At 42.6% G+C, this 26,682-nt stretch overlaps 2 protein-coding genes and 1 pseudogene across 2 annotated transcripts; 1 reads left to right on the forward strand and 2 right to left on the reverse strand.

Annotated features, from left to right (window-relative positions):
• Positions 1 to 265: 265 nt before the first annotated feature.
• On the reverse strand, positions 266 to 1,207 carry LOC112666950 (olfactory receptor 1361-like). The gene has a single exon (XM_025458419.3). It carries the CDS (start codon positions 1,205 to 1,207, stop codon positions 266 to 268), a length of 942 nt encoding a protein of 313 aa, XP_025314204.3.
• Positions 1,208 to 1,984: 777 nt separating this feature from the next.
• Positions 1,985 to 23,499, forward strand: LOC112666906 (cytoskeleton-associated protein 2-like; annotated as a pseudogene).
• A 2,238-nt stretch (positions 23,500 to 25,737) lies between these two features.
• Positions 25,738 to 26,682, reverse strand: LOC112666949 (olfactory receptor 2Z1-like). The gene has a single exon (XM_025458418.1). The coding sequence runs from the start codon at positions 26,680 to 26,682 to the stop codon at positions 25,738 to 25,740; it is 945 nt and encodes a 314-aa protein (XP_025314203.1).

Here is a 26,682-nt window from a genome sequence, read left to right on the forward strand (position 1 = left end):
TCCCTGATTACTTCCTTTTAATTGTGATATGTTCTTCAGGTTGCATTGTGAGTACTACAAGGTCAGGGATTTTGTTTGTTCCCTGCTGGACCCTCAGCCCTTAGAGAGTGTCTACACCGTAGTAGATGTTCAAGGAATAATTGTTGGAAGAATTAGGCAATAAACAGGAGTGAATAAGAAGGAAACATCTAAGATTGGGACTGTGGAGGGAAATTTCATACAGACGGGCCCTGGATTAGGGCACTCAAACATCCCAGTGCTGTGGTCACTGACTAAAAACTGGCTTCCTATTGATGAGGGCCCCCAAAGCCCCCTTCATGTCACTGTTGCGTAGGCTGTAGATGAAGGGGTTCAGCATGGGAGTGACCACGGTGTACATCACCGCAGCGGCTGTGCCCTTCTGGGCCGTGTGGGAGGACATTGGGCTGAAATAAACCCCAATGAGTGTCCCGTAGAATAGGGACACCACAGACAGATGAGAGCCACAGGTGGAGAAAGCTTTCTGCTTGCCTCTGGTGGAAGGGATCCTCAGCACCGTAGCAAAGATGCATGTGTAAGAGACCAAGATGCCCACAAAGGGTATGATGGTCGGTAGGGCGCCCAAGGTATATACCATTGCATTATTGAGAAAGATGTCAGAGCAGGCCAACTTCAGCAGAGGGCTGAGGTCACAAAAGAAATGGGGAACCCGGTTGTGGGTGCAGAATGAGAGGCGAGTCAGTAATACAGTGTGGGTTAGGGCATTCCCGAAGGCTGCAGTCCAGGATGCAGCCACCAGGAATCCACAGAGCTGTGGCGTTACAGATGTGGTGTAGTGCAGAGGGTGACAGATGGCCACATAGCGGTCATAGGCCATGGCAGCCAGCAGGAAGCTATCGATGCCAGCAAACCAGATGAAGAAAAACATCTGGGTCAGGCAGCCCGCATAAGGGATCCCTTTGTGTCCTGATACGTGGTTGGCTAGCATCTTGGGAATGGTGGTGGAGGTGAAGCAAATGTCCACAAAGGCCAAGTTAGCCAGGAAGAAGTACATGGGCGTGTGGAGTCGGGGGTCAGTGGCAATAGCCAGGATGATGAGCAGGTTTCCCAGCCCCGTGACCAGGTACATAGTCAGGAAGATTATGAACAGCAGCTGCTGTTGCTTGGGGTTCTCTGAAAGGCCCAGGAGCAGGAACTCAGTGACTGACGTGAGATTTGCGTCTTCCATGGCCATCCTGGATCAATCAGAAAGGAAACCCAAGGGTTGTCCAGGGTCCTGATATGGACAGCCCTTGCACTGCACCCAAATTTCATCCTCTCTTGTTAGTTCAGACATTCATTAATTCTTACCACTCTTTCCTGCAACAGGACCCCACCCACCCACCCTCCCACCTGTTTGCTGCAACATTTCCATCAGTGAACACAGCATTCATTCTCCACAACCCACCTGCAGGCTGGGTGGACAGCTGCCACACACTCAGACCATTTCTCACCTTCAATCCCTACACCTCTATGCTGCAGGGTGTCATCTGGGTACAGTAGCAAGCTCCTCCTGTACATGGGGTAATATGAAATGTGGGCATTAACACCCCCCAGGAGTGACTTACAGTCAGCAAACAACATGTCCTTGTTGGGTGGCTCCCTTGGCTTCATCACTCCTCAGTAGGGCCATTCTGGAGTGGCTTTTTTTGTGGGGGATCCATAGAAGGATCACCCCTCAGCTTCTCATCTGAGTCTGCTCATATGTCTCTCACTTTCCCAAAGCTCATTGGATCTCCTGGGATCACCTCCTAAACATACTATCTGTACTCAAGTCCTTGATTCAGACAGGACCTGCTTTGGGGAGAATCCAAAGTAAGGCTCAAGGATTCCAGAATTTCTTCCATCTTTGAGAGAATCCCTTCTTTATCTCAAATAGCTCTCCAGCTTCTGCCCCCTTTCTTTGCTTCCCTGAAACTCAATAATGCTCAAAAATATTGCCTGTCCTTGCATGTCAAGAGCAACCATGACTTGCTATCGCCACTTCATGGCTAGTATGCAGCCAGTATGTGCCAGTACAGCTGTCCATTGCTAAAATCTGGAAATATTTGGCACAGGCTACACAATACCTTGATAGTACTTCCAAAGAATAGTAAAATTAACTGACAACACAAATTATAACATGAGCTCAATATTTCAAGTTCATTGTGGTTGAAGGTTGCAATGAGCTTTGATACACCAGCCACATCTGGAAGTTTTTGTAAAACTTTTGCCAGTTTGGCTATCGTCACTGTGAGCAGCTTGGCCTTGTGCTTACAAAGTGTTCTGCCCTATAGAAGGGGGACCAATTTGTCAGTATTCTCAAAGCTGAGGTTGGCTCTGGTTTTAGCTAGTTAAGGTTTTCTTCAGTGTTTACATTTGTGCATTATAATTTTTGCATAAGTGCGCAATGTTTGGATAATGATCAAATCAAGTTTACAATAAAACATTAAAGGAAAGGATCCAGAATGAAAAGGCACAGAGCTTGGATAAGCTTTTTAATGTTCCTATTAAATATCATGAGCAGGGGGCCCTGGGTGGCTCAGTTGGTTAAGTGTCTGTGTTAGGCTTAGATCCTTATCCTGGGGTTCTGGGATAGAGCCCTGTATTGGGCTCCCTACTCAGGGTGGAGTGAGCTTCTCTCTCTCCCTCTGCCCTCCCCCGCTTGCTCTCCCTCTCAAATAAATAATAAATAAAATCTTATGAAAAAATAAGTATCATGAATAGTACTCTGCTGAAATTTGTGGGAGAATAGAGGAGGAATGATATTCATAGTGAATTGAAGCCCTGCAACATCCGATGCGGGAAGAAGTCCTAACAACCTAGAACAGTTTTGCTTCTGTGTAAAGCTCACTGTAAAATGTGACAAGTAATATATATTTTTGGCAAATGATTATTTAACAGTATAAATATGGTAGTTTATAGTAACAGGTGAAAGAAATACTGGATCCAAATACTGCTCACAAGCTGTTCACTGAGGTTGGAAATGTTGATACCTAATGATTTCATGTGAATAGCAATCATGCTCAGTTCACTGGGGGTTCAAGGAAAATTTGTAATAGTCAATGACGAAAGACCAAAAGAATATATGTCACACTAAAAAACATTAGAATAATAAAAAGTTCCAGGAAAAAATTGTGTTATGTCAAAGTATGTTGGTAAAGCAGACATAAAGCATATAGAAAACAATATGCCTTTTAACATACTCTGATATATGGTTGAAGTAACTGAGACTTTGCAGATATGAAATAATTGGTAAAACATCAAAAACCATAATATCAATATGGACATGACACCGCCATTCAGACTCATGGATTTGCTTGTGGAAAAACCGATTTCCTGAAAAGAGAAATCAGCTTGGTGAACAATTACTCAACTAGGGAAAACCTCAACCATGATCTAGTGTCACTGAGGTTGTTTCAGTAATTTATTTTAAAAAGTGAAGTTCACTGATATAATGTAAGTCCATAATTTGGGGCAAAATATGCAGAATTTTCTGGATGTTTCAATTTGGTATCATTCAAGTCTCTTTGTTCAGCTTTTTCTGGATGATACAGAAAAGATACAACTAAAACAGAGCACTTTAAATATGCCTCTTAAAACTTTACAAAATGCACTGTGTGTCCATTAAACATACAGAGAATAAATCATTGGCCTGAAGAGCTGGGGATCAAAGTAGTGAAAATTGGAAGTGTATTTGGACACAAATGGACAACCTGAGGAGCTGAGTCTCCAAGGAATAGCCTGGAAATTGTGTCGGGTCTTGTAAATGTACCGTTTCACTTGCTTGTTGATTTGTTGATCATCTATGGAGCATCTTCAATGTGGCATTCCCCAAGGTGTGGATGGGAATTCTGAGATGACAGCAAACTCAGGGACCCCCTCCTGACCCTGCACATCCACCACAGAAGAGTTCTCTAGAAGGTATGTAGTGAGATAGGTTCAAGGACGTTTGGAACGATTAGTGCTCATCCACACAATAGGGGTGCATACATCCAACGGCACACTCTTACTCAGTGGACATTTTTATAGTCACAGAAATGGAAGACATGTGGAACTGCTCTCACCAACCTGGATGAATTTCAAAAGCATGAACAGAAGAAAGGATGTGCATAGAAGGATAGAAGGGTGTGCATCAAATCATGTTGCTCAGGTAAAGTCTAGAGGCATGCACACAATTCTATGGATCCTTCGTGGATATGTCCCATGTAGTGAAGGTGCAAAAATGTGTATGGGAGTGAACAACACTAGTGATAGGATGTTTGTTCTCTCAGAGCTAGAGGAAGGAGGGAGACGGAGGAAGGGGTGTGACACAGGCAGTATGGGAGCATGGGAACAGAGGGGGGATGTAAACAGATGTTTTGCTTCTTAATCTGGATGATGAATACAAGCCAGACTCCAGCTTGAAGTATGATCTATGCTTTTTGAGTGCCTGCAATAACACACACACACACACACACACACACACACACACACAGGTCCTCACCACCCTCAGGAACTCATAGGAGAGAGTCCAGATGGGTGGATAAGTAAATGATGGATTCTACCTCATTCCCTGGCCAAGGTCACTATGTCCCTTGAGGTCCCATCCCAAGTTTGCACACACACCTCTTGGTGCTCCTGCTTTGCTGAACTTACCCTGGCTCCCAGAGACCCTGTGTCAAGCCCCGCCCAGCATTTACCCCCAAATCTTTCTGCCTTCTGTGCCCAGGCTGAGCACTGGCCCTGGTGACCCCCAGGCACCTGGGCCAGAGATGTGGTCGGCGGCCTCCTCTGCTTCCTCCTACGCCCTGCATCCCTATGGTTCTACCTGAACTTCCTCTTCTTTGTCTCCTCCCAGTAACCCCACCCCAGCCCCAGCTTCTCATCTCACCACTCTTCACTTCTCTGGGTGCTTTGAGGCCAGGATTCTTCTTCTGGTTGAGCCTCCATAATGGCCACCACCACTGTGAAATGACCTGCCTCTCCCTTGCTGAGAAGCCTGCACTGGCTCCCCATCACCTGCTGGTAATAGTTAACATTTCTTACACACCTCCTGCACACTACACACCATGGAAAACAGTTTGATGTAATTGTCTTACTTAATCCTCCAGAGAGGCCCTTTTACCTCCACTTCTAGAATGAGGAAGCCTTGGGAAGAACACCAACTACACACCTCGCAGTGTTTCTTGTTCCAAAGCTCTTCAAGCTCTGTTGTGAGGACCCAGAAGCTGGAACCTTTGAGCAGGGCTTACACTCCCAGGATGCTTCCTGTTTTGGTTTGTTTTCATTAGACAGACAGATGAACTGAGCCCAGAGAGGCAACATCACTTCCCTGAGGTCACAGAGCAGGCCTGGCTGGAGACTCCAGGGCCCCCTGCTTGCTGTTTATTTACCTTCTCTATCCCCCTCTCTTCCTACTCATCTATGAAATTGTCCTCTCTGGCCGTGGAGATATGTGGCCAAAGGTGAGCCAGCTTTGGCTGAGAGAGCGCTGTGGGCCACATGTGATGTAGAGGCAAGTCTTTGGGCTCGAAGGAAGAAGCTCGAGAACCTGACAGAGCCAGATTTACCCCTCTATCCCACTCCTCGGACCTAGTCCCTCGTGCCTTGTTAAGGCACCTGCTAATTGTCTGCCCCACACTCTGTCCCTGTTGGCCTACCTCTTTGGGGAGGAGGGCGACCTCAGCTAGCCCTGGGCTTTTCCCTCTATCCCTGGGCTGGGGGTGTCAGGAGCTCTGGGCCGCATTGAAGTGACCTTCGCTGTAGGGCCCGTGCGCAGTTGATTCCCTGAGCTCTGCTGGAGCTGCCTCACCATTGGGCTATGTCCATGGCCTCCCATTGTGGGCTCAATAGCCTACTGACGATTATTTCTTAATTAACATGACAGTCATACGACACAGATTTAACCCTTTAAAGGCAAGCATGTCAATGACATGCAGCATATTCATAATTTAGTGCAGCCACCAGCTCTCCCTAGTTCTAGAGAACATTTTTACCACCACAGAAGGAAGCCCTGTTCTTGTCAGCAAGCATTTCCCCCACCTCTCCTAGTTTTAGGCCACCCCCAGTCTGTTTTCTGCCTATGGATTTATCCATTCTGGCATTTCATAGACATGGAATCATATAGTGTGTGGTCTTTTGTGGTCTTTTGTGTCTGGCTTCTTTCACTTAGCATGATATTTTCAAGGTTCAACCATGGTGTAGTATGTGTTGGAACTCTGTTCCTTTTTACGGCTTAGTAGTATTCCCTTGCGTTTTTTTTTTTTTTTTTGAAGATTTTATTTATTTATCCATGAGAGACACAGGGACAGAGAGAGATAGGCAGAGACAGGCAGAGGGAGAAGCAGGCTCCATGCAGGGAGCCTGACGTGGGACTTGATCCCAGGTCTCCAGGATCATGCTCTGGGCTGAAGTTGGCGCTAAACCACTGAGCCACCCGGGCTGCCCTAGTAGTATTCCTTTGTACAGAAGTGTTTGTCCATTCACCATGGACATTTGGGCTGTTGCCACATTTTGGCTGCTGTGAATAGTGCTGCTATGAACATCTGTGTACTGGTATCTCTTCGGGAGCCTGTTTAAAGTCTTTTCAGAACATCCCTACGTGCAGAGTGGCTGAGTCATGCAGCAATTCTATGTTTAAACTTTTGAGGAACTGCCGATGTATTTTCCACCACGGTTCCACCATTTTATCTTCCCTCCAGCAGTGCACAAGGGTTCCAATTTCTCCCCATCTCACCAACGCTTGTTGTTCATCCTTTTTACGATGGCCACTGTGTGGTGTGAATTGTTGCCTCACTGTTGTTTTGACTTGCACTTCTTTTCAAGAATAATCAAGTTGAACATCTTTTCACGTTCTAAATACTTTAGAGCTTGCATATCTACTGGTAAAATAGATTCAGGCACATACTCCTGCTGTATGAATATTTATATAAAAGTATTTAAAATATTGCACCACTATATAGTGTTATGTTTATAGTTTAGAGTATTCTAAAACACTCCCCCCAGATAGAACTTAAAAAGAGAAGCTCTTAGGCTGAAATAGACTCTTAGTTACTTCAAATAACACTTCCCCTTTACTTTTATTTTTTAAATATTTTATTTATTTATTCCTGAGAGACACATAGAGAGAGGCAGAGACATAGGCAGAGGGAGAAATAGGCTTCCCGCAGGGAGCCTGATGGGGACTCGATTCCAGGACTCTGGGATTAAGACCATAGCCAAAGGCAGACGCTCAACCACTGAGCACACAGGTGCCCCTCTTCCCTTTATTCTTCTTAAATGCTCTTTATTTTGAAACAATTTTAGACACATAAAAGTCACAAACATTGGTGAAAGGATCCTTCACTTCAGTCTTTACTCAGATTCTCCCAATAAAAGCATTTTATAATTACATATCAAACATATTAAAATATAATTATATATTACATTAGATATATAATTATAGATTTATATGTATTAAAAGTACATAATCATGGTACATTTATAAAAATGAGGACATTGAAGTAGCACGATACTGTTAACCACATATCTTTATTTGGGTGGAGAGAATTCACCACTGTTTATATGCACTCAATTTTTGAAATGCTTTATGAAATTTTGTCAATTGTAGAGATTCATGTAATTATCACCATAGTCAGGACACTTAAACGTTCCACCATCTCAAAGAAACTCCCCGTGCCTCCCTTTGTAGTCAACACTCCCCTCCCTAACCTTTGGCAACTATAATCTGGTCAGTAAAGTAATTCTGATGTTTCAAGAAAGTCATGTGTATACAGTATGTGACCTTTTGAGACTGGCAAATCTTTTACTCAACATAATACCTTTGAGAACCACCCAGGTTTTCACTTGTATAAATAGTCCATTCCTGGGATGCTTGGATGGCTCTGTTGGTTAATGTCTGTCTTCTGCTCAGGTCGTGATCCTAGGGACCTGGAATGAAGCCCAGGTACAGGTCCTCACTCAGCTGGGAGCCTGCTCCTCCCTCTCCTTCTGACCATCCACCAATCTGCTCTTACTCATCCTCTCAAATGAACAGTGGAGAAATCTTTTTTAAAAATCAGCCCACTCTTTTTCATTGCTGAGTAGTGTTCCATCCTATGGCTGGACCACTGTTTGGTTACACATTCACCAGTAGAAGGACACTTAGGATGTTTCAGCTTCTGGTTAGAGCAAGTAAAATTGATATGGATATTCATGTACATAAGTCTTTGTTTCTCGAGGGTAAAACTCAGGAGTGAGACTGCTGGGTTATATGATAAGTGTAAGTTTAACCTGACAAGGCACTGTCAAACTATTTTTGAGAGTGGCCGCACTGTTTTGCATCCCCACCAGTAATGTATGTAAGTCCTGGTTCGCAGCACTTGGTAATGTTATTTTTAAAGATTTTATTTTATTTATTCATGAGAGACACAGAGAGAGGCAGAGACACAGGCAGAGGGAGGCGTAGGCTCTATGCAGGAGCTGGATGTGGGACTTGATCCCGTAGCCCCGGGATCATGACCTGAGTCTCCCAGGTGTCCCTGTATTGTCGGTATTTTTATTTTAGCCATTCTGATAGGTGTGTCATGGTATCTCCTTCATAGCTTTAATTTGCATTTCCCTAACGGCTAACGATGTTGAACATCTGTTCACCTGCGTCTTTATCATCTGTATATCCACTTTGGTGAAGTGTTCATGTATGCGAGTCTTCTGTCCATTCTCTAATTACTGTTACCTTAAAAGTATTTGGAAGGTAAAAATTAATCTACATAAAGTCCTGAGATCTCCCTACATGCAGGGCCACTACAGAGATAACTCCCCAGTGTGGAGCATGTGGTGGAGCACCATTGTCACTGCTGCCTGTGTGAATGGCACCCCCTGAGGCTGGTGTGGTGTGCACCACCTGCTCCACTGTTCCTAGTAGCCTGATTCTCACTGGAGCCACTTGCCTGCCCCACACTAACAATAGCTGATGCTCATCTATTATTTTGGGGTGGGATGTAGTCCCTCACTTCCCTCACTTCCTTGGTAACAGCATCCCTTACAACCTTACTCCTGTGGACCTTGCCAGTCTCTTCTATAGCCAGTTCTTATCTCTAATCTATCCTAAAATCATGCTTTCTCAAGCCTTAGGCCATTGCATACGTGGTCCCTCTGCTGGAAAGCTACCGTGGACTAATGACTCTTTATACTCTGCTCTCCATGCCATGTTCAAGCCTCTTTTCTAGGATACTTTTCCTTCGCTGCTCATCAGCCCCCAAACCCTCTCTTTGACCCATCTTTAAACACTCAGGCTGGAAGGTGTCTGTGTCCAGCTATGTGTTTCTAACCCAGACCTGAACTTCTCAAGAGCAGAGTCTGGGACTGAGCATTCTCTGCTACCTCAACACTATTCAGCCTAAGCCTGGACAGAGAGAGCCAGCAGGGAAAGATGGGACTCTTGTGGAAATAATAGGCATGCATTTAAAGAGAATTTTGACAGCTAATATTCAGAGTTTTGCAATGGAATAATAGGAATTATGATTTGGATTAGAAGACCAGACAAGAAGTCAAACTCTCCCTTTTGCATATGACATGATACTGTATGTAGAAAACCCAAAAGACTCCACCCCAAGATTGCTAGAACTCATACAGCAGTTCGGCATCATGGCAGGATACAAAATCAATGCTCAGGAATCAGTGGCATTTCTATACACTATCAATGAGACTGAAGAAAGAGAAATTAAGGAGTCAATCCCATTTACAATTGCACCCAAAAGCATGAGATACCCAGTAATAAACCTAACCAAAGAGGTAAGGGATGTATACTCTTAAAACTACAGAACACTTCTGAAAGAAATTGAGGAAGACACAAAGAAATGGAAAAATATTCCATGCTCATGGATTGGAAGAGTTTATATTGTGAAAATGCCAAGGCTACCCAGGGAAATTTACACATTTAATGCAATCCCTATCAAAATACCATGGACTTTCTTCAGAGTGTTGGAACAAATCATCTTAAGATTTGTGTGGAATCATGGGATCCCTGGGTGGCGCAGCGGTTTGGCGCCTGCCTTTGGCCCAGGGCGCGATCCTGGAGACCCGGGATCGAATCCCACATCGGGCTCCCAGTGCATGGAGCCTGCTTCTCCCTCTGCCTATGTCTCTGCCTCTCTCTCTCTCTCTGTGTGACTATCATAAAAAACTAAAAAAAAAAAAAAAAAAAAAAAAAAAAAAAAAAAAAAAAAGATTTGTGTGGAATCAGAAAAGGCCCCGAATAGCCAGGGGAATATTGAAAAGGAAAACCAGAGCTGGGGGGCATCACAATGCCAGATTTCAGGTTGTCCTACAAAGCTGTGGTCATCAAGACAGTGTGGTACTGGCACAGAAACAGACACATAGATCAGTGGAACATAATAGAGAATCCAGAAATGGACCCTCAACTCTATGGTTAACTAATATTCCATTGGATGCAGAGAAAGCATTTGACAAATACAGCATCCATTCCTGATCAAAACTCTTCAGAGTGTAGGGATAGAGGGAACATTCCTCGACATCTTAAAAGCCATCTATGAAAAGCCCACAGCAAATATCATTCTCAATGGGGAAGCACTAGGAGCCTTTCCCCTAAGATCAGGAACAAGACAGGGATGTCCACTCTCACCACTGCTGTTCAACATAGTACTGGAAGTCCTAGCCTCAGCAATCAGACAACAAAAAGACATTAAAGGCATTCAAATTGGCAAAGAAGAAGTCAAACTCTCCCTCTTCGCCGATGACATGATTCTCTACATAGAAAACCCAAAAGTCTCCACCCCAAGATTGCTAGAACTCATACAGCAATTCGGTAGCGTGGCAGGATACAAAATCAATGCCCAGAAGTCAGTGGCATTTCTATACACTAACAATGAGACTGAAGAAAGAGAAATTAAGGAGTCAATCCCATTTACAATTGCACCCAAAAGCATAAGATACCTAGGAATAAACCTCACCAAAGATGTAAAGGATCTATACCCTCAAAACTATAGAACACTTCTGAAAGAAATTGAGGAAGACACAAAGAGATGGAAAAATATTCCATGCTCATGGATTGGCAGAATTAATATTGTGAAAATGTCAATGTTACCCAGGGCAATATACACGTTTAATGCAATCACTAATATTCGACAAAGCAGGAAAGACTATCCACTGGAAAAAGGACAGTCTCTTCAATAAATGGTGCTGGGAAAATTGGACATCCACATGCAGAAGAATGAAACTAGACCATGCTTTTATACCATACACAAAGATAAACTCAAAATGGATGAAAGATCTAAATATGAGACAAGATTCCATCAAAATCCTAGAGGAGAACACAGGAAACACCCTTTTTGAACTTGGCCACAGCAACTTCTTGCAAGATACATTTATGAAGGCAAGGGAAACAAAAGCAAAAATGAATTATTGGAAGTTAATCAAGATAAAAAGCTTCTGCACAGCCCAAGAAACAGTCAACAAAAGTAAAAGACAACCTACAGAATGGGAGAAGATATTTGCAAATGACCTATCAGATAAAGGGCTAGTATCCAAGATCTATAAAGAACTTATGAAACTCAACAGCATAGAAACAAACAATCCAATCATGAAATGGGCAAAAGACATGAACAGAAATTTCACCAAAGAAGACATAGACATGGCCAACAAGCACATGAGAAAATGCTCCACATCACTGGCCATCTGGGAAATACAAATCAAAACCACAGTGAGATACCACCTCACACCAGTGAGAATGGGGCAAATTAACAAGGCAGGAAATCTCAAATGTTGGAGAGGATGTGGAGAAAGGGGAACTCTCTTGCACTGTTGGTGGGAATGTGAACTGGTGCAGCCACTCTGGAAAACTGTGTGGAGGTTCCTCAAAGAGTTAAAAATAGACCTGCCCTACAACCCAGCAATTGCACTGCTGGGGATTTACCCCAAAGATACAGGTGCAGTGAAATGCTGGGACACCTGCACCCCAATGTTTATAGCAGCAATGTCCACAATAGCCGAACTGTGGAAGGAGCCTCAGTGTCCACCGAAAGATGAATGGATAAAGAAGACGTGGTTTATGTATACAATGGAATATTACTCAGCCATTAGAAACGACAAATACCCACCATTTGCTTCAACATGGATGGAACTGGAGGGTATTATGCTGAGTGAAGTAAGTCAATCAGAGAAGGACAAACATTATATGTTCTCATTCATTTGGGGAATATAAAAAATAGTGAAAGGGAATAAGGGGTAAAGAAGAGAAAATGAATGAAAATATCAGTGAGGGTGACAGAACATGAGAGACTCCAAACTCTGGGAAACCAACAAAGGGTAGTGGAAAGGGAAGTGGGCGGGGGGGTTGGGGTGACGGGCACTGACAGGGGCACTTGACGGATGGGCACTGGGTGATATGCTACATGTTGGCAAATTGAACTCCAATAAAAAAAAAAAAAACTTTAAAAAAGAAGACCAGACAAGAACAGGTTTATCATTCTCATGCAGCTGTTTGGTCATTTTCTTTCTTTCTTTCTTTCTTTCTTTCTTTCTTTCTTTCTTTCTTTCTTTCTTTCTTTCTTTCTTTCTTTCTTTCTCTTTCTTTCTTTCTTTTCTTTCTTCCTTCCTTCCTTCCTTCCTTCCTTCCTTCCTTCCTTCCTTCCTTATTACTGAGCACCTACTATGTGTCAAAGCCCTGGGCCAGAGGAGGAAAGACAGCTTCTTTGCTCCTCATCATTTCACCCTTGAATGGAGAAGACAGACAGAAATCCAATAATCGCACAAATGATGTTTGTGGATATGATGTGACATGGTCTACAAAGCATGTGATGCTAGTGTGAGGGCAATGGGAGCCTGAGTTGGGGTTAAAGAAAGCTTCCCTGAGGACGTGGTCTCAGCTGAGATAGGAAGGAAGAAAGGGAGTGGAGTTGGCCAATGTAGGGAGGGAAAAGTGACTGAGTCCACAGGAAGAGCTGGTGTGAAGGCAGGAGGCTGAACAGGACTTCCCTGGGCACCTGCACTCTAGAGGTCCTATCCTGCCTCATAGCAAACATTGTAACAAGCCACACACAGTTAAGTGTATTTCTTCCTATGTTAAAAAAAAGGAAAAGTATAGAAAATCACTCTGCTTTTGAAATTATTTAGGTGTCTTGAAAATTATTGCACGTTTTGCTGATTTGGGGTCTATGGGGATTCTTGCAAACGGAGAACAACTAACCCAGAGATAACTTCTAAATGTAATGACATTTGGAGGGGGGATGCTAAGGTTAACGATTAATGAAGTCGATATTATGCTGGTTTAAGAAGACATTCATTTCCTCCAAGTGTTTATTACACTTGATCTTAGCCAAAAGGCCGAGAAGCGATCCTCCAAGTGTTTATTTTGATTTTTGCAGCCTTGCGTTTATGTTTTCAAACATCAGAGTGTGTGAGTTTTAATGTTTTCTTCCAGGTCTTGAACGTTTTCAGACTTGTAGAAAACCTTCTGGCGCGTTGATGAACTGGCTCCCCCATCGTCCATAAGGGGAAGTGCATCCTGCGAGGACGCGGGGTTAGGCCCAAGTCAGCCCTAGGGACGCTGGGTGGTTCAATGGTTGAGCCTCTGTCTTTGGCTCAGGGTGTGATCCTGGATGCCCAGGATCAAGTCCCATATCAGGTTCCCCTCAGGGAGCCTGCTTCTCCCTCTGCCTGTGTCTCTGCCTCTCTCTTTGTGTGTCTCTCATGAATAAGTAAATAAAATCTTAAAAAAAAAAAAAGTCAACCCTCAAGCCACTGATGGCCTCCCAGTTCCACAAACCCTTCTCTCTTGGTTGTCCCTGCTCCATGAAACAAAAACTCCAGCTAGAAAGAAGGGTCTTTCTTCCGTACACATTCTTGTCGTGCCTCTCTGCTTTTGCAAATTACGTTCTCTATCCATTTTTTTACTTATTTATTTCTAGTTTGAGGAATCATTGGCATATGACAAATGACAATATTTAGAGTGCACAATTTGATAAATTCTTTCATGTGTATATATGTATGCTCTTAAATAATTTATTTTTTTATTTATTTATTTTTTTTAAATTTTTTATTTATTTATGATAGTCACAGAGAGAGAGAGAGGCACAGAGACACAGGCAGAGGGAGAAGCAGGCTCCATGCACCGGGAGCCCGACGTGGGATTCGATCCCGGGTCTCCAGGATCGCGCCCTGGGCCAAAGGCAGGCGCCAAACCGCTGCGCCACCCAGGGATCCCTCTTAAATAATTTATAATAATAATTTTAAATATATAAAATACAAATAATATAAGATTAAAATAATAATTTCAAACTCACAGAAGAGTTGCAAGAATATTACAAAGAATTCTTTCATGTCCTTCTACTTTGACCAATTGTTCACCTTTATTTTTCACATTTGTTTTATAGCTCCATCTCTGAATAGAAATGTACTTTTTCCCTGAACCACTTGAGGGTAACTTGCAGATATCCTGCCCTTCTACCCTTAAATAGTTTATATGCATTTCCTAAGAACACAGCATTCTCTTATGTAACCACAGCAAATTTATGCAATTCAAGAAATTCATCACTGACACATTTCATTATCTAATAGCTAGTCTGGATTCCGATGTCTCTAATTGTCCCTGCATGACTATGATTTATAGTAGTTTTCTCCTCTGAACCAGCCTCCAGAAGGTAGAAGTGGGATCAGATGCATCTATTACTAGTCCAGGATCTAGCATGCATTTCTAGTTATCATGTTTCCTTTGTGTCCTTTCATAAAGGCTACCCTCTCAGCTTTTCTTGCTCTTTCATGACATTTAAACACATATTTAATTTTTTATTATAAATTTTCCTAATGGATATAAACATTGAGAAAGCTTTACGACAAACTCTGATATGCCAGTCACCTAGGTTCCATGGTTCCCAAACTTGCAACATTGGCATGTTTGAAGAATCCAGGTGGATTTTTATGTAGATGCTCTCTCCATGTGGGTTATCAGATGTTTCTTCATGATTAGACTCAAGTTATATGGTTTAGCAGGAAACAGTCCCCTTAGGGCATCATTTTAGGAAGTGCACAATGCTGTTTCTTTCTCCCTCTCTAGGGACCCAAAAGTCTCATGTTCAGGTGTTTCTGGGGAGGCCAACGGATGAGGTGTCCTGAGGAAGAGGTAGCAAAGGCTGCTTGGGCAGGTGGTTTTGTGGGCAGAGGGTGTATAGGCTGCAACGTGCCGGGGCCAGAGAGGGTGTGGTGCTTCCCAGGGCGTGAGGAGGGACGTAGTCCCGTTCTCTTCTCACATTCCCCTGTTTCTCTGGGTTGCTGCCTCCTCACTTTCTAGCTGGCTTCCAATGAGTTTCTTCTACCCTGAGTGCCTCAGAAGGCTCAGAAGGTTAGAAGGAGGTAGATTCAGAGACAAGTGGCTGTCATAATGCTGGCAGTTCTCTTGGTTGCATCAGCAGGCCTCCTTTGGTTGGTATTTTCCAGACTTGGATGAAACCCTCTTGGCCTCATGGGCTCCTCTGCCTGCCACTTGACTCTCTTCCTTTCCCAGTGAGTCTGCATGCACAGCCTCCACTTTCTCATTCAATCATCAAACACTTATTGAGCATCTCATTTTGGGGGTACTCCTAAACTGTGACCAGACGCTCTGATGATCAGCATAAGCCCCCCTCCTCTGTCTTACCTGCTGCAGAGATGTGAAGAAACAATATGGTAGACAGGGGAACCCAGATGGCACATGAGAAAATACAAGGATCCTCAATCTACCAAATATGTAGAGCTGGAAGCCATTACGACATCCCCTCTCACCCTCATCACCCCAGGTGAACGTAAATCTAGCAACAAAAAGACTTTTTCAGGATGTAGAATAAAGAAACCCTTATGCACAGCTGACAGAGAGCAAATTGGTAAGATCACTTAAGAGAATAAGTTGACAATGTCTGGAAAGGTTGATAACGCACATGTTCTAAAATTTAGTAATTCTTAGCTTTATAGTACAGAGATATAGGGCATATAGATGAGCCCTATGGGAAGCGTAGGGTATATACTTCCGTGTGAGCACATGAGAAAGTGTGATCAGGAATGTACGTGGTGGGTAAGCAAAATATGGTGCATCCATACAGTGGAATATTACATGGCCCTACAAAGGAAGGGCATTCTGACCCAGGCCACAACATGAATGAAACTTGAGGACGTTATGCTAAACGCAATAAGCCAGGCACAAAAGGACAAATACTGTATGATTTCACTCATGTAAAGTCCCTAGAGGAGTCAAAGTCAGAGACAGGAAATAGATGGTGATAGTGAGGGTATGAGGAGTCAGTGTTTAATGGGGACAGAGTTGCAGTTTTACAAGATGTAGAGAGTTCTGGATATGGATAGTGGTGAAGGTCATACAATAGTGTAAATGTATTTAATGCCACTGAACTGGACACTTAAAAGTGGTTCAGATGTCGTGTGTATTTTACCACAATACGAAATTTGGAAAACAAATTAAGAACAACACTTCTCATAGTAAGGGAAAATTGGAAAATACTTAGACGTCCATCACCAGCAACATGGACAAAGACAGGAGGGTATATTTCTACCATAAAATATCATATCACTCTGGAAGCAATAAAGCAAGAGGCGCATGTATTGACAGATATGAATCAATCATTTTTCCAAGATTTCATTTATTTATTTGAGAGAGAAAAGAGAGAGAGGACAGAGAGAAAATGAGTGGAGGGAGGTGCAGAGGGAGAAGCAGACTCCTCAAGGAGCAGAGAGCCCAACTCAGGACTTCATTCCAGGACCCTGAGGTCATGACTTGAGCCAAAGGCAGACACTTAACCAACTAAGCCACCCAGGTGCCCCAACAGATATGGATCTTAAAAATATGATTCTAAACAAAATCCAGCAAGATGCAGAAGGATGTGTAGAGTGACTTTATTTACATAAAAATTTGAAAACTCATAAGGACATGAAAAATGCTGTATTTAGAATAGTGGTCACAGTAGAGGAGAGAAATAGTGGGACAGGAGAAGGTTCACACGGAGTTTCAATTGTCAATATGATGCTTTATTTCTTAAGGTAGGTGATATTTGTTGTATTATAAACAATACTTTAAATTTTTTTCTTTTGACCTTTATTACTACTTTTTTGAGGTATACCTTGTGTAGTAAATGATGTATATGTGAATGTAGAGTTTAAGGAGTTTGGACAATATGTATGGCCTGTAAAGCTATTACCACAATCAAGATACTGAACATTTTTGGAATGCCTGAAATCCAAATACTTCTCTTTTTATTTCTCTCCCTCTCTGTGTCTGCCTCTGTCTTTCTTTGTTTCTGCCTCTCACTCTCTCTCTCTCTGTATCTCTGTCTCAGTTTCTGTATGTCTCTGCATCTGTGTCTCTCTGTCTCCATTTCTCTCCCTGTCTCTGTATCTGTACTGGTCTCTGTCTCTGCCTGTCTCTCTCATACACTCTTGATAAGGTTTCTGGTTCCTGTGCTCCATTCCTAAAGAATAATGTGGGAACGAGTAGAGTAGACCCACTGGCCTGTATCTTGGTTCTGTTCCCAGTGTTCAGGGTGATGTCACCCTTTGGGGCTTTCCCTGGTGGATATTCTCCAGGACTTCCAGGCTCCCTGATATTCCTCCCATCCTCAAGGCAGAGTCTGGGAGCTGTCCACCCCTCCCCTTAACCTCCTCACATCAATGGCCAATAGGTCACCACCTCCTGCTGCTCTTTCCTCCTAAAATGTCCCTCCTTCCTCTCCTCTCCTCTCCAGTCCCCTGCCTCTCTGCTCTCTCAACTAGTCTGTGCCCTCATCAGCCACTCTTATGTCTCCTCTTTCTCTCCTGTCTCCTGGACAATCTCTAAAGTAACCTTGTAACCAAGTCCAAGCTCCCTGCAGGACAGGCCAGTAAATGGAGAGGCAAGATGTTGGGGTAGGAAAGTGACTTTATTTATTAAACCAGGAACCTGAGGATGGTAGACTACTGTCCCAAAGAGCCATCTCCCTGGACACGAAATTTGAGCTTCTTTTATATTAGCAAAAGGAAGAAACGGGGATGTTGGAGTTGAAAGTAGACTGACATCCCAGGAAGGTTATGAGATTTCTTTCTTCTTGGTCAATAGATCCTTGCATACAGGAATCTGGTCATATTGTTCCCGAAAATAGCAAATCTAGCACAGTCATTTTTGTACATCCTTTCTTATCTCCTCAAGTGAGGTAGGTTTGGGATAAAAAAAAGCAGTTTTTGCACATCTCAGCTACAAGCAAAATTCCTTTGATGATTAACATGCCTACATGCAGGGCTCATCAGAAGTTTCTCAGTTACAGGTCATAGCAGCAAGGGAACCAGAAGCAAGGAGTTGGACATTCTCCATTTCTCCCTCACCCTCCTTCTTGCTGGCAACCTTGCAAATAGCTCTTCCTACTGACAGCTCACCTGTACAGAGGGCTCACTATGTGAGTGATTCTACGCACATGACTGTATCTGATTCTCAAGGCACCTACTGCTACTCCTCTTCTCTAGGAGGAAGACTTTGAGGTGCCAGGAGGTCAAATGGCTCAGATCTACTTGCTTCCAAGGCCCACTTCTAGAAACCAACACAACATAGACATTAGCATGGCTTACACACATAAAGACTTTCTGGTCCCATTCATACAATTTGAAGACTAACTAGTCAAAACTCAGAGAGTGAAAGTCACTTGCCCAAGGTCACATAATGGGTCTGACTATCTCCAGAACTCCTGCTCTTTCTTTCTGTTCTCAGTTGTTCTGCTTCTCTCTGCAGTTACCTGGCAGATGAGCTGTGACATCAGGCATTAAGCCCAGGGCAGGCCATATACCTCTGCCTTCTGGATTTGGAGGTATCTATTAAGTGGTGAGCTAGATTGCATGGAGAATGGGGTCTGGAGCTGTAAGTGATAGGGAGGTGAGTCTTCAATCCCTTGGGAAGGGGCTTTAGTGCTCATACTCCGATTCCATTACCCTGGGCTGAGATTGAGTGCTTTGTTAGGAACCCAGATGCCAAATAATTGTCTGCCTTAAACGGAACCCCTGCTAGAAGAGGCCTCTTGGGGAAAGCGAGCAATACTCATCATTTCTTTCTTTTTGTCCTGTGGATTCTTTTCAAGAAACTTTCTTTTTTTTCTTAAAGATTTTTTATTTATTTATTCATGAGAGAGAGAAAGAGAGAGAGAGAGAGAGAGGAAGAGAGAGAGGCAGAGACACAGGCAGAGGGAGAAGCAGGCTCCATGCTGGGAGCCCGATGTGGGACTTGATCCCGGGACTCCAGGATGGTGCCCTAGGCCAAAGGCAGGCGCCAAACCGCTGAGCCACCCAGGGATCCCCTCAAGAAACTTTCTTTAAGCCACTTGTCCATTATGTGAAGGGTGGTCTAGTGAAATCTCAATTCAAGTCATTCATACACTTTACCAAGCACGCAATCTCCTATAACACAAATTAAGACATATATATATTTGAAATAGATATTTATGTATAAACATATATGTATTTTTCTATAAAAAAGGAAATGATCTCTTGAGGAAAAAGTGGACATTTCTCTCTTGAAATTATTTTGTTGAGTATATTGCCTATTTAACCCTTAACTGGATACTTTGAGCATCAATAGACTTTCTCATTAAGCTAAAAAGAAAAAAAAAGTTAAAAAGCAAAGACATAAATGACTTCCACTGGATTTTTTAAATACGAGAATGAGTCTTTATTACTAAAGTGAATTTTTGGGTTTTTTTTGTTGTTCAACTTATTTCAAAATAGTTACAGATACACACGTTTCAAAATGATAGACACACACACACACAGAAAGAGAGAGAGAGAGAGAGGCAGAGACACAGGCAGAGGGAGAAGCAGGCTCCATGCCAGGAGCCTGACACGGGACTCGATCCCAGGACTCCAGGATCGTGCCCTGGACCAAAGGCAGGCGCCAAACCGCTGAGCCACCCAAGGATCCCCCTTTGCCAACACTTTAATCTCAGACTTCTGGCCTCCAAAGATGCAAGAAAATACGTTTCTGTTGTTTAAATGACCCAGTCTACGATACTTTATTCAGTTAGCCCTAGCAAACCAATAAAGTGTAGAATACCATTGTATGGGTGTATTGGTATTTGTTCAATCATTCATGTATTGAAGGACATTTGAACAGTTTCCAAGTTTTGGTTATTACATATAAAGCGACTCTGAATATTTATGTGCAGGGATTTTTGTGTGGGGGGGCTGCATTGTCGTTTTTATAAATGCTAAAGCCAATATTAGTGAAACTGATGTAACATTTCATTTGCTAGTTATTTCTTTAAACATGTATTGATTTCAATTTTGTGGTTTTACTTTGGTGCCTTGGAGCAAAACTCTTCTCTTTTTTCATTTTGTTTTCATTCCTAGATCTCAATTATTTCCAGAAGCTCCTGGGATGCTGCAGAGTGCTGGTGGGTAGTTCTGGCTTTGACGCTTGAAGAAAGAAATAAGGGCCTGGTTAGATTCCCCAGGGGTGAAATATGCCTCTGGAAAACTTTGGGAATGATCCACTTGACTGAGAAACACTAGCGTCCCCTAGCGCTTGGTTTGTAATACACAACAAGGAAGAGGGTGAATGAGGTTGAGCAACAAATTCCTCTACAACACTTGTTTGTATCTTCTTGATGAATTGATCCTTTTATCATTATGAAATGTCCTCCTTTATCTCTGATAATTCTCCTTGCTTTCAAGTCTGCTTTTTCTGATATTGATATAGACGCCCCAATTTTCTTATGATTAGTATTTTCATCATTTGCTTTCCATACTTTTATAAGAAATCCATAGCCAAAGAAATTTGAATGGCCAGTAAACAATGAAAAGATGCCCACCCTCACTAGAAATTGGGAAGGTTGGAAGTAAAGCAACAAAGATATGTAATTTTACTTCATGAAATTGTCAAATTTGAAGTTTTATCATTCAAATGTTGGTGACATGGCTGGGAAGATGACCACTCTCCTCCATGGGTGGCAATATTTTCAGGATACTTTGGCAATATCTATTCAAACAAAAATGTGTACACTTTGTGGAGCAACTCATCTTTTATTTAGTTTTTAATTTAATTTAATTACTTTATTTTTTTGAGAGAAAGAGTGTGGGTGAGCAGCTGGAGGAGGAGTAGAGATTGAGGGAGAAAGAGACTCTTAAGCAGGCTCCACACTCGGCGTGATGTGGGTTTAGATCTCATAACTTGAGGTCATGACCTGAGCCAAATCAAGAGTCAAAGGCTTAATGGACTTAAGGCACTTAGTGCCCTACAATTCATCTTTTGCAGATCTCAGCTGGGTGTGAGAAGGAGGAAGAGAGGGGAGAAAGAGAGAGAGAGACCCAGTCCTTCTGACAAGGTCAGTGGTATACGTGAAGGTGGAGAAAGAGCTAGACCCAGGTTTGGTATAATTTTCTCCACTAAACTTGCTTAAAGCACCTCATGCCTATATTCATAAAATGTCTAAGAAATAAAACTAATCAACCCCACAAAACCTTACTCTTTCCTATGTTCCCTTCACTGTACCCACCACAGTGAAATATTTCTTTAAAAATATCTCAAGTTTGGGGAGAAATATGCACACATCCAGTCTCTCTCTTTTTTTTTAACTTCAGGGAAGCTTTACTGGATCTGAGAGGAGCAGGGGTAAAAATGAAAGAGAAAGGCAATAGACAAGATGCAGGTCCTTCTGGCTTGTTCTTACTGGTTTAAAACTGGGAGCCTGTAAGAGCGTAGATGTGTCCCGCTCCGCTACTGGCAATGAGCGCCCTAGCCATGCCCCAGGAGCTGCAGCTGCCCCAGAGCCAGAGGACTCAGCCCACATTTAGAGAACAAAGAAGACAAAAACTCAAGGAACATATGTTAAAAAGAGAAACATTTTTTTGTACATAAACAGGTAAATCATGTATCAGGTAGTAGAGACCTGAAAGTGATGAACTCTGAAGGCCAGGTCCAGGAAGAGACCAAAGTTCTGAAATTCAAAACAAAAATGTAAAAAGAAACAAATATCCACAGAAAAACCGAAGCGAGATGCTAACATGTCCAAGAAGCTTGTGCTTCGGTCTTACCGTGGTCAAACTGTTCAGTCTAAGATTAATTCATTTAGAAAGCCCCTACCAGTCAGAGATGAGAGTTCTGCAGCAACAAAGAAACTTTCAGCAACTATCCTAAAGCCCCAGAGCCTCTGCCTGCAGACACTTGCAGTTTGACAGTGAGAAGTGACACAACCCGAAACATGATGACCACCACTAGACTTGTGAGCACTGCCTCTCAAGACAGACAGCTGGTGTGGCCTCCTATCAGAAGTCACGACAATAGTGCTTTGGGACCTTGTGAAACAAGGCATCAGGAGAACTGCTGCCAATGTTACAATCCAGAAAGGGCCTCAGGAGAAGGAATTACTGCAATCAAACACAGTTTCATCTAGAGCCAAAACCAGTTCTCAGGATGTAGAGAGAAAGAAGACACTGTCAAGAAACCTGACGTCTGAAATTGTAGCCAGGCCTGCTTCATCTTCTAACTCCAGACTGATTCAGAAGTCAAAAAGCATTGACTCTCACAGACACACTATAGCAAAAGCAACTATTGATAGATCAACTCAGCCCAAAGAAACAGCAAAAGAAAGAAAAGCTTGTCTGAGTGAGTGGAAAGCTAGCAAAAGAAAAGTGCTGAAAAGCCCTCCTAGCTCAGGAGTTACCTAGCCTGAAGGGCGAAATGAAAACTCAGTTGGGTCCTTTTGGACTACCATGGTAGAAGAATATGAACAAAGATTATTTACTGAAAATGTGAACAAGACATTTTCTGAATGCCTAAACCTGATTAATAAGGGGTGCCCAAAAGAAGAAATATTAGTCATACTGAATGACCTGATTAAAAATATTCCAGATGCCAAAAAACTTGTTAAGTATTGTGTATGCCTTGCACGTATTGAACCACTTCACAAGCTCTATTCAACATATCACAATCTATGAGAAAGCTATTTTGGCAGGGGCTCAGCCTATCGAAGAAATGCGACACGTAATTGCAGATATTATAACAATGAAGAGTCCAGAAAAAGTCAAATATGGAGAAAATGTTGAGGCTTGTGCAACCAAGGAATACATCCAGGATATCAGCAGTGAAGATATAGGTGTTAATCTAGAGTCAGGAAAACCAGAAATGGAAAAGAAACCTAGAAACGTGGTATTTCAAGATGACAAACAAGAGCAAGATGACAAAACAAAAGATCTAACCAATGATGTTAAAACTGTGCAGAAACTGGGGGGAGCTGCTTAATTAAATATAATGTGTCTACTACACGATACCTACAAAGTATGAAAAAGAAGATACAGTTTGACAATACAGATTCTACATTTAAAGAGTTAAAGTTTCTAACACCAGTTAGACGTTCTCAACCTATTCAAGAGAAGATTTCTTAATTGCCAGATATGTTAAAAGACCATTATCCACCCGTCTCTTCACTGGAGCAGTTAACAGAGTTGGGAGGTGAAACTGATGCTTTTGTATGGCATCCTAACACAGCCCTATGCCTGATGTACTCAGAGACTGGAACAGCACAAGAGAAATAAAGCAATGATAAGAAATGGGGCTTTTATTGTTCCTGAGGGTTTTGTTTGCTTGTTGTAGTTTTGTATGTCTCTTAGGAGTTGGCCAAATACTTAAGTATTCATGACAGTAAGCTCTTTTACTGATGTTCACATCATAGCAGGGATTGCCTTCTGTTCAGCAAAAAGCTAATCCTACCTTGTCAATCTCAGCAGAGGGAGTTACTTGAATATAAACAGGTTTGATCATAATGTTGGCTTGTTCACTTTTAATAGTATCAAATTGTTAGCTATTAAATATAAGTAAATGTGCATAATCAGAAAAGGTCTTCTAGATTAAATTTATATATTTATGTGGACATGTTCTTAAAATTTAGAATATACATGCCAGCCTTTAAGCAGAATACTGACTCTACTATTAAGTCATGTCCGTTAAAACATGATAGTTATGTACAATTAAGTTTCTTCTCCCCACACATAAATATCACTTGTAAAATTGTCTTATAAGTCTCCAAACTATCCTCTATCAATTCTACAGTTTCAAAGATTCAATAGTTTCAAAACTGTGTAATATAAATGTGCTTGAAAATCACATAGTCTTTTGTTCACTCATTCCATTTGTATACTAGCACCTATCTTTGTTCTATTGTCTTTTGCTCTAGAGAGGATTTTTATTCTTTTATAAACTGTGTACCTAATATCTATAAATAAATATATCTGTATAGTGAAAAAAAAAACATGCCCTCTGCAACCCCCTCAACTGCCTAGTCCTGAGAGCAGCAAGACCATGATAAGGGCTTCCACTCATGTCTCTGACCTTCATTTCACCTATGACCTCAGAGTGATCAGCCCAAGAATGACTGAGGCCAGGAGGAGACAGAGTATTCTCCTTAACTTGATTTTTAAAATTTCATTTCTAGTCTTCAGGAACCATTTGCCAGTTGGAAGCACTGTGATATATTGAACATGGACTCCGACAGCCTGTGGTAGAGTCCCAGCTCCCCTATTTCCTAGCTGGGGGACCTTGGATATGTTGCCCGAACTTCCCGTGCTTTTGTTTTTTTCACCTATAAATAAGACAATAGTAGTATGTACTCACAGGGTTGTTGAGGGTATATGCTGTGATAATAGAAACCCTATTGGTTTTACAGGTAAAAGTTTATTTATTGCCCACATAAATTCCAGTGTAGGTCATCTTTGATACCACACTATACTACCCTGATACTATACTGTAGTCAAGTTGTGATAGTATATTGCAGTATTGTGTACTACATGTAGTATAGTATTCTATAGGTATCATCCCTGATGATCAGTTGACTGGTCCCAGACAACTCCAAAAATGGAGCTTGGACTTAAATGTGGGCTTCATGACATAGTCCAGATACTTAAAAGCCCCCCAATCAATAACTCCTTTCTTTGACACACACATAAATTGGCACCTATCATTCAAAAATGCTTAGGATGACATGTCAACTCAGCCTTTGTATGCATAAGAACATCTCTGATTCTTAACCCAAGGATATATTAGGTAGATATCTCTGCAAAGATAAAGATCAGGGTTGTATCCTTCTTCTAGAAATCCTTAATTGAGTAATCTTAACTCTTGTACCCAATGGTGATGACAACAAAACATTTTAAATGGCAGTATCCAATCTTAGATGGCTTTAACATTCAGATAAGAGTGGGCTTTACCATCTTACATCTCTGCTTCATAGTAATTGAAACAGTAAAAGTAACACAAGCTTGGACTGTCCAACCAGGATAACCTTGAGTGACAGCCTTTTACTTCTGTGAAACCTAAAAGTGTGACTCAAAGATATTGCTGAGAACCAACATGAATGAGCAAGGACTTATAGAACATCACTACCAGAGCACTAGCCCCTATACCCCCTTTCTTACTTGGATTTCAGAGCTAGGATCCTAGACCCATCACTCACTGTGCAGAAATGTATAAGAATGGAGTGTAAGCCAGGACACTAACAACAGGTGCCCAAAATATCTACAAGCTGTTGGGTTGGCATTATTTTAGTAAAATTTTCCTTCTATGTAAGACTGAAAAAAAAAAAAACCCAAACAAACAGCCCCTACTCTTAAGTGATTGGATTCAGTATTTTTGTTTTCTATAAATCCCCAAGAGATAAAGCAGGTCTGGGAGAAGAAAGGGAGTTGGTGATAATACACCTTGTACCACATGAACTACAAATGAGACAAGGCTCAACTGTAAGGAAGGATCCCAGGAACTGCCCAGAATCCTCCATGAATTCATCTCTTTGACTTAAAGCCAGTTCTGCCAATGACTTTGACCAAAGCCATTCGAACTTCTCGGTTTCTGAGGCTATAGATGAGGGGGTTCAGTGTGGGGGTGACAAGGCTGTAGAAGAGGGAGACCACATTGTCCTGTTGTGGGCTGTGGTAGGTACCTGGAACCATGTACATGAATATGGCTGCCCCATAAAAGAGCCCCACCACAGTGATGTGCGAGGAGCAGGTGGTGAAGGCCTTGTGTCGGGCCTCGGCAGACTGCATGCGGAGAACAGCCCTCAACACATGGCTGTAAGAGGTGGTGATGAGTGACAGGGGCAGTAGCAGGATCAGCACCCCTGAGATGGATAGCGACAGCTCATAAGCAGAGGTGTCTGCACAAGAGAGCTTCAACAGAGCAGGCAACTCACAGAAGAAGTGATCCACAGTGTGTGAGGCACAGTAGGGGAAGTGCAGGGTGATGGAGGTCTGGATGGAGGCCACAAGCACACCTGACAACCAGGAGGTGCCCACCATGAGCAGACAGACCTGACGCCTCATGAACACAAGATAATGCAGGGGGTGACACACAGCAACATAGCGGTCGTAAGACATAAGGGATAGTAGGACACCCTCAGAGACACCCAGTAGCATCAGGAAGAACATCTGAGCTGCACAATCTCCAAAGGAGATGGAGCCCTCTCCCTGCAGGAAGTCAGCTGCCATCTTGGGGATGGTGACCAAGGGAAAGCCAACATCCAATAGGGAGAGTTGACTGAGCAGGAAGTACATGGGTGTGTGGAGCCTGGAGTCTGTATGGATCAGGAAGAGCAGGATGGCATTGCCCAGAAGGCCCATAGTGAATATGACAGTCACAAGGAAGAATAGAACCACATGTGGCCCTGAGTGGCTGAAGAGCACCATGAGGGTGAAGTCTGAGGTCACTGACTGATTTGATTCCCTCAT

This window comes from Canis lupus, chromosome 20 (genome assembly GCF_003254725.2).
Source record: "Canis lupus dingo isolate Sandy chromosome 20, ASM325472v2, whole genome shotgun sequence".
Lineage (NCBI taxonomy): Eukaryota > Metazoa > Chordata > Mammalia > Carnivora > Canidae > Canis > Canis lupus.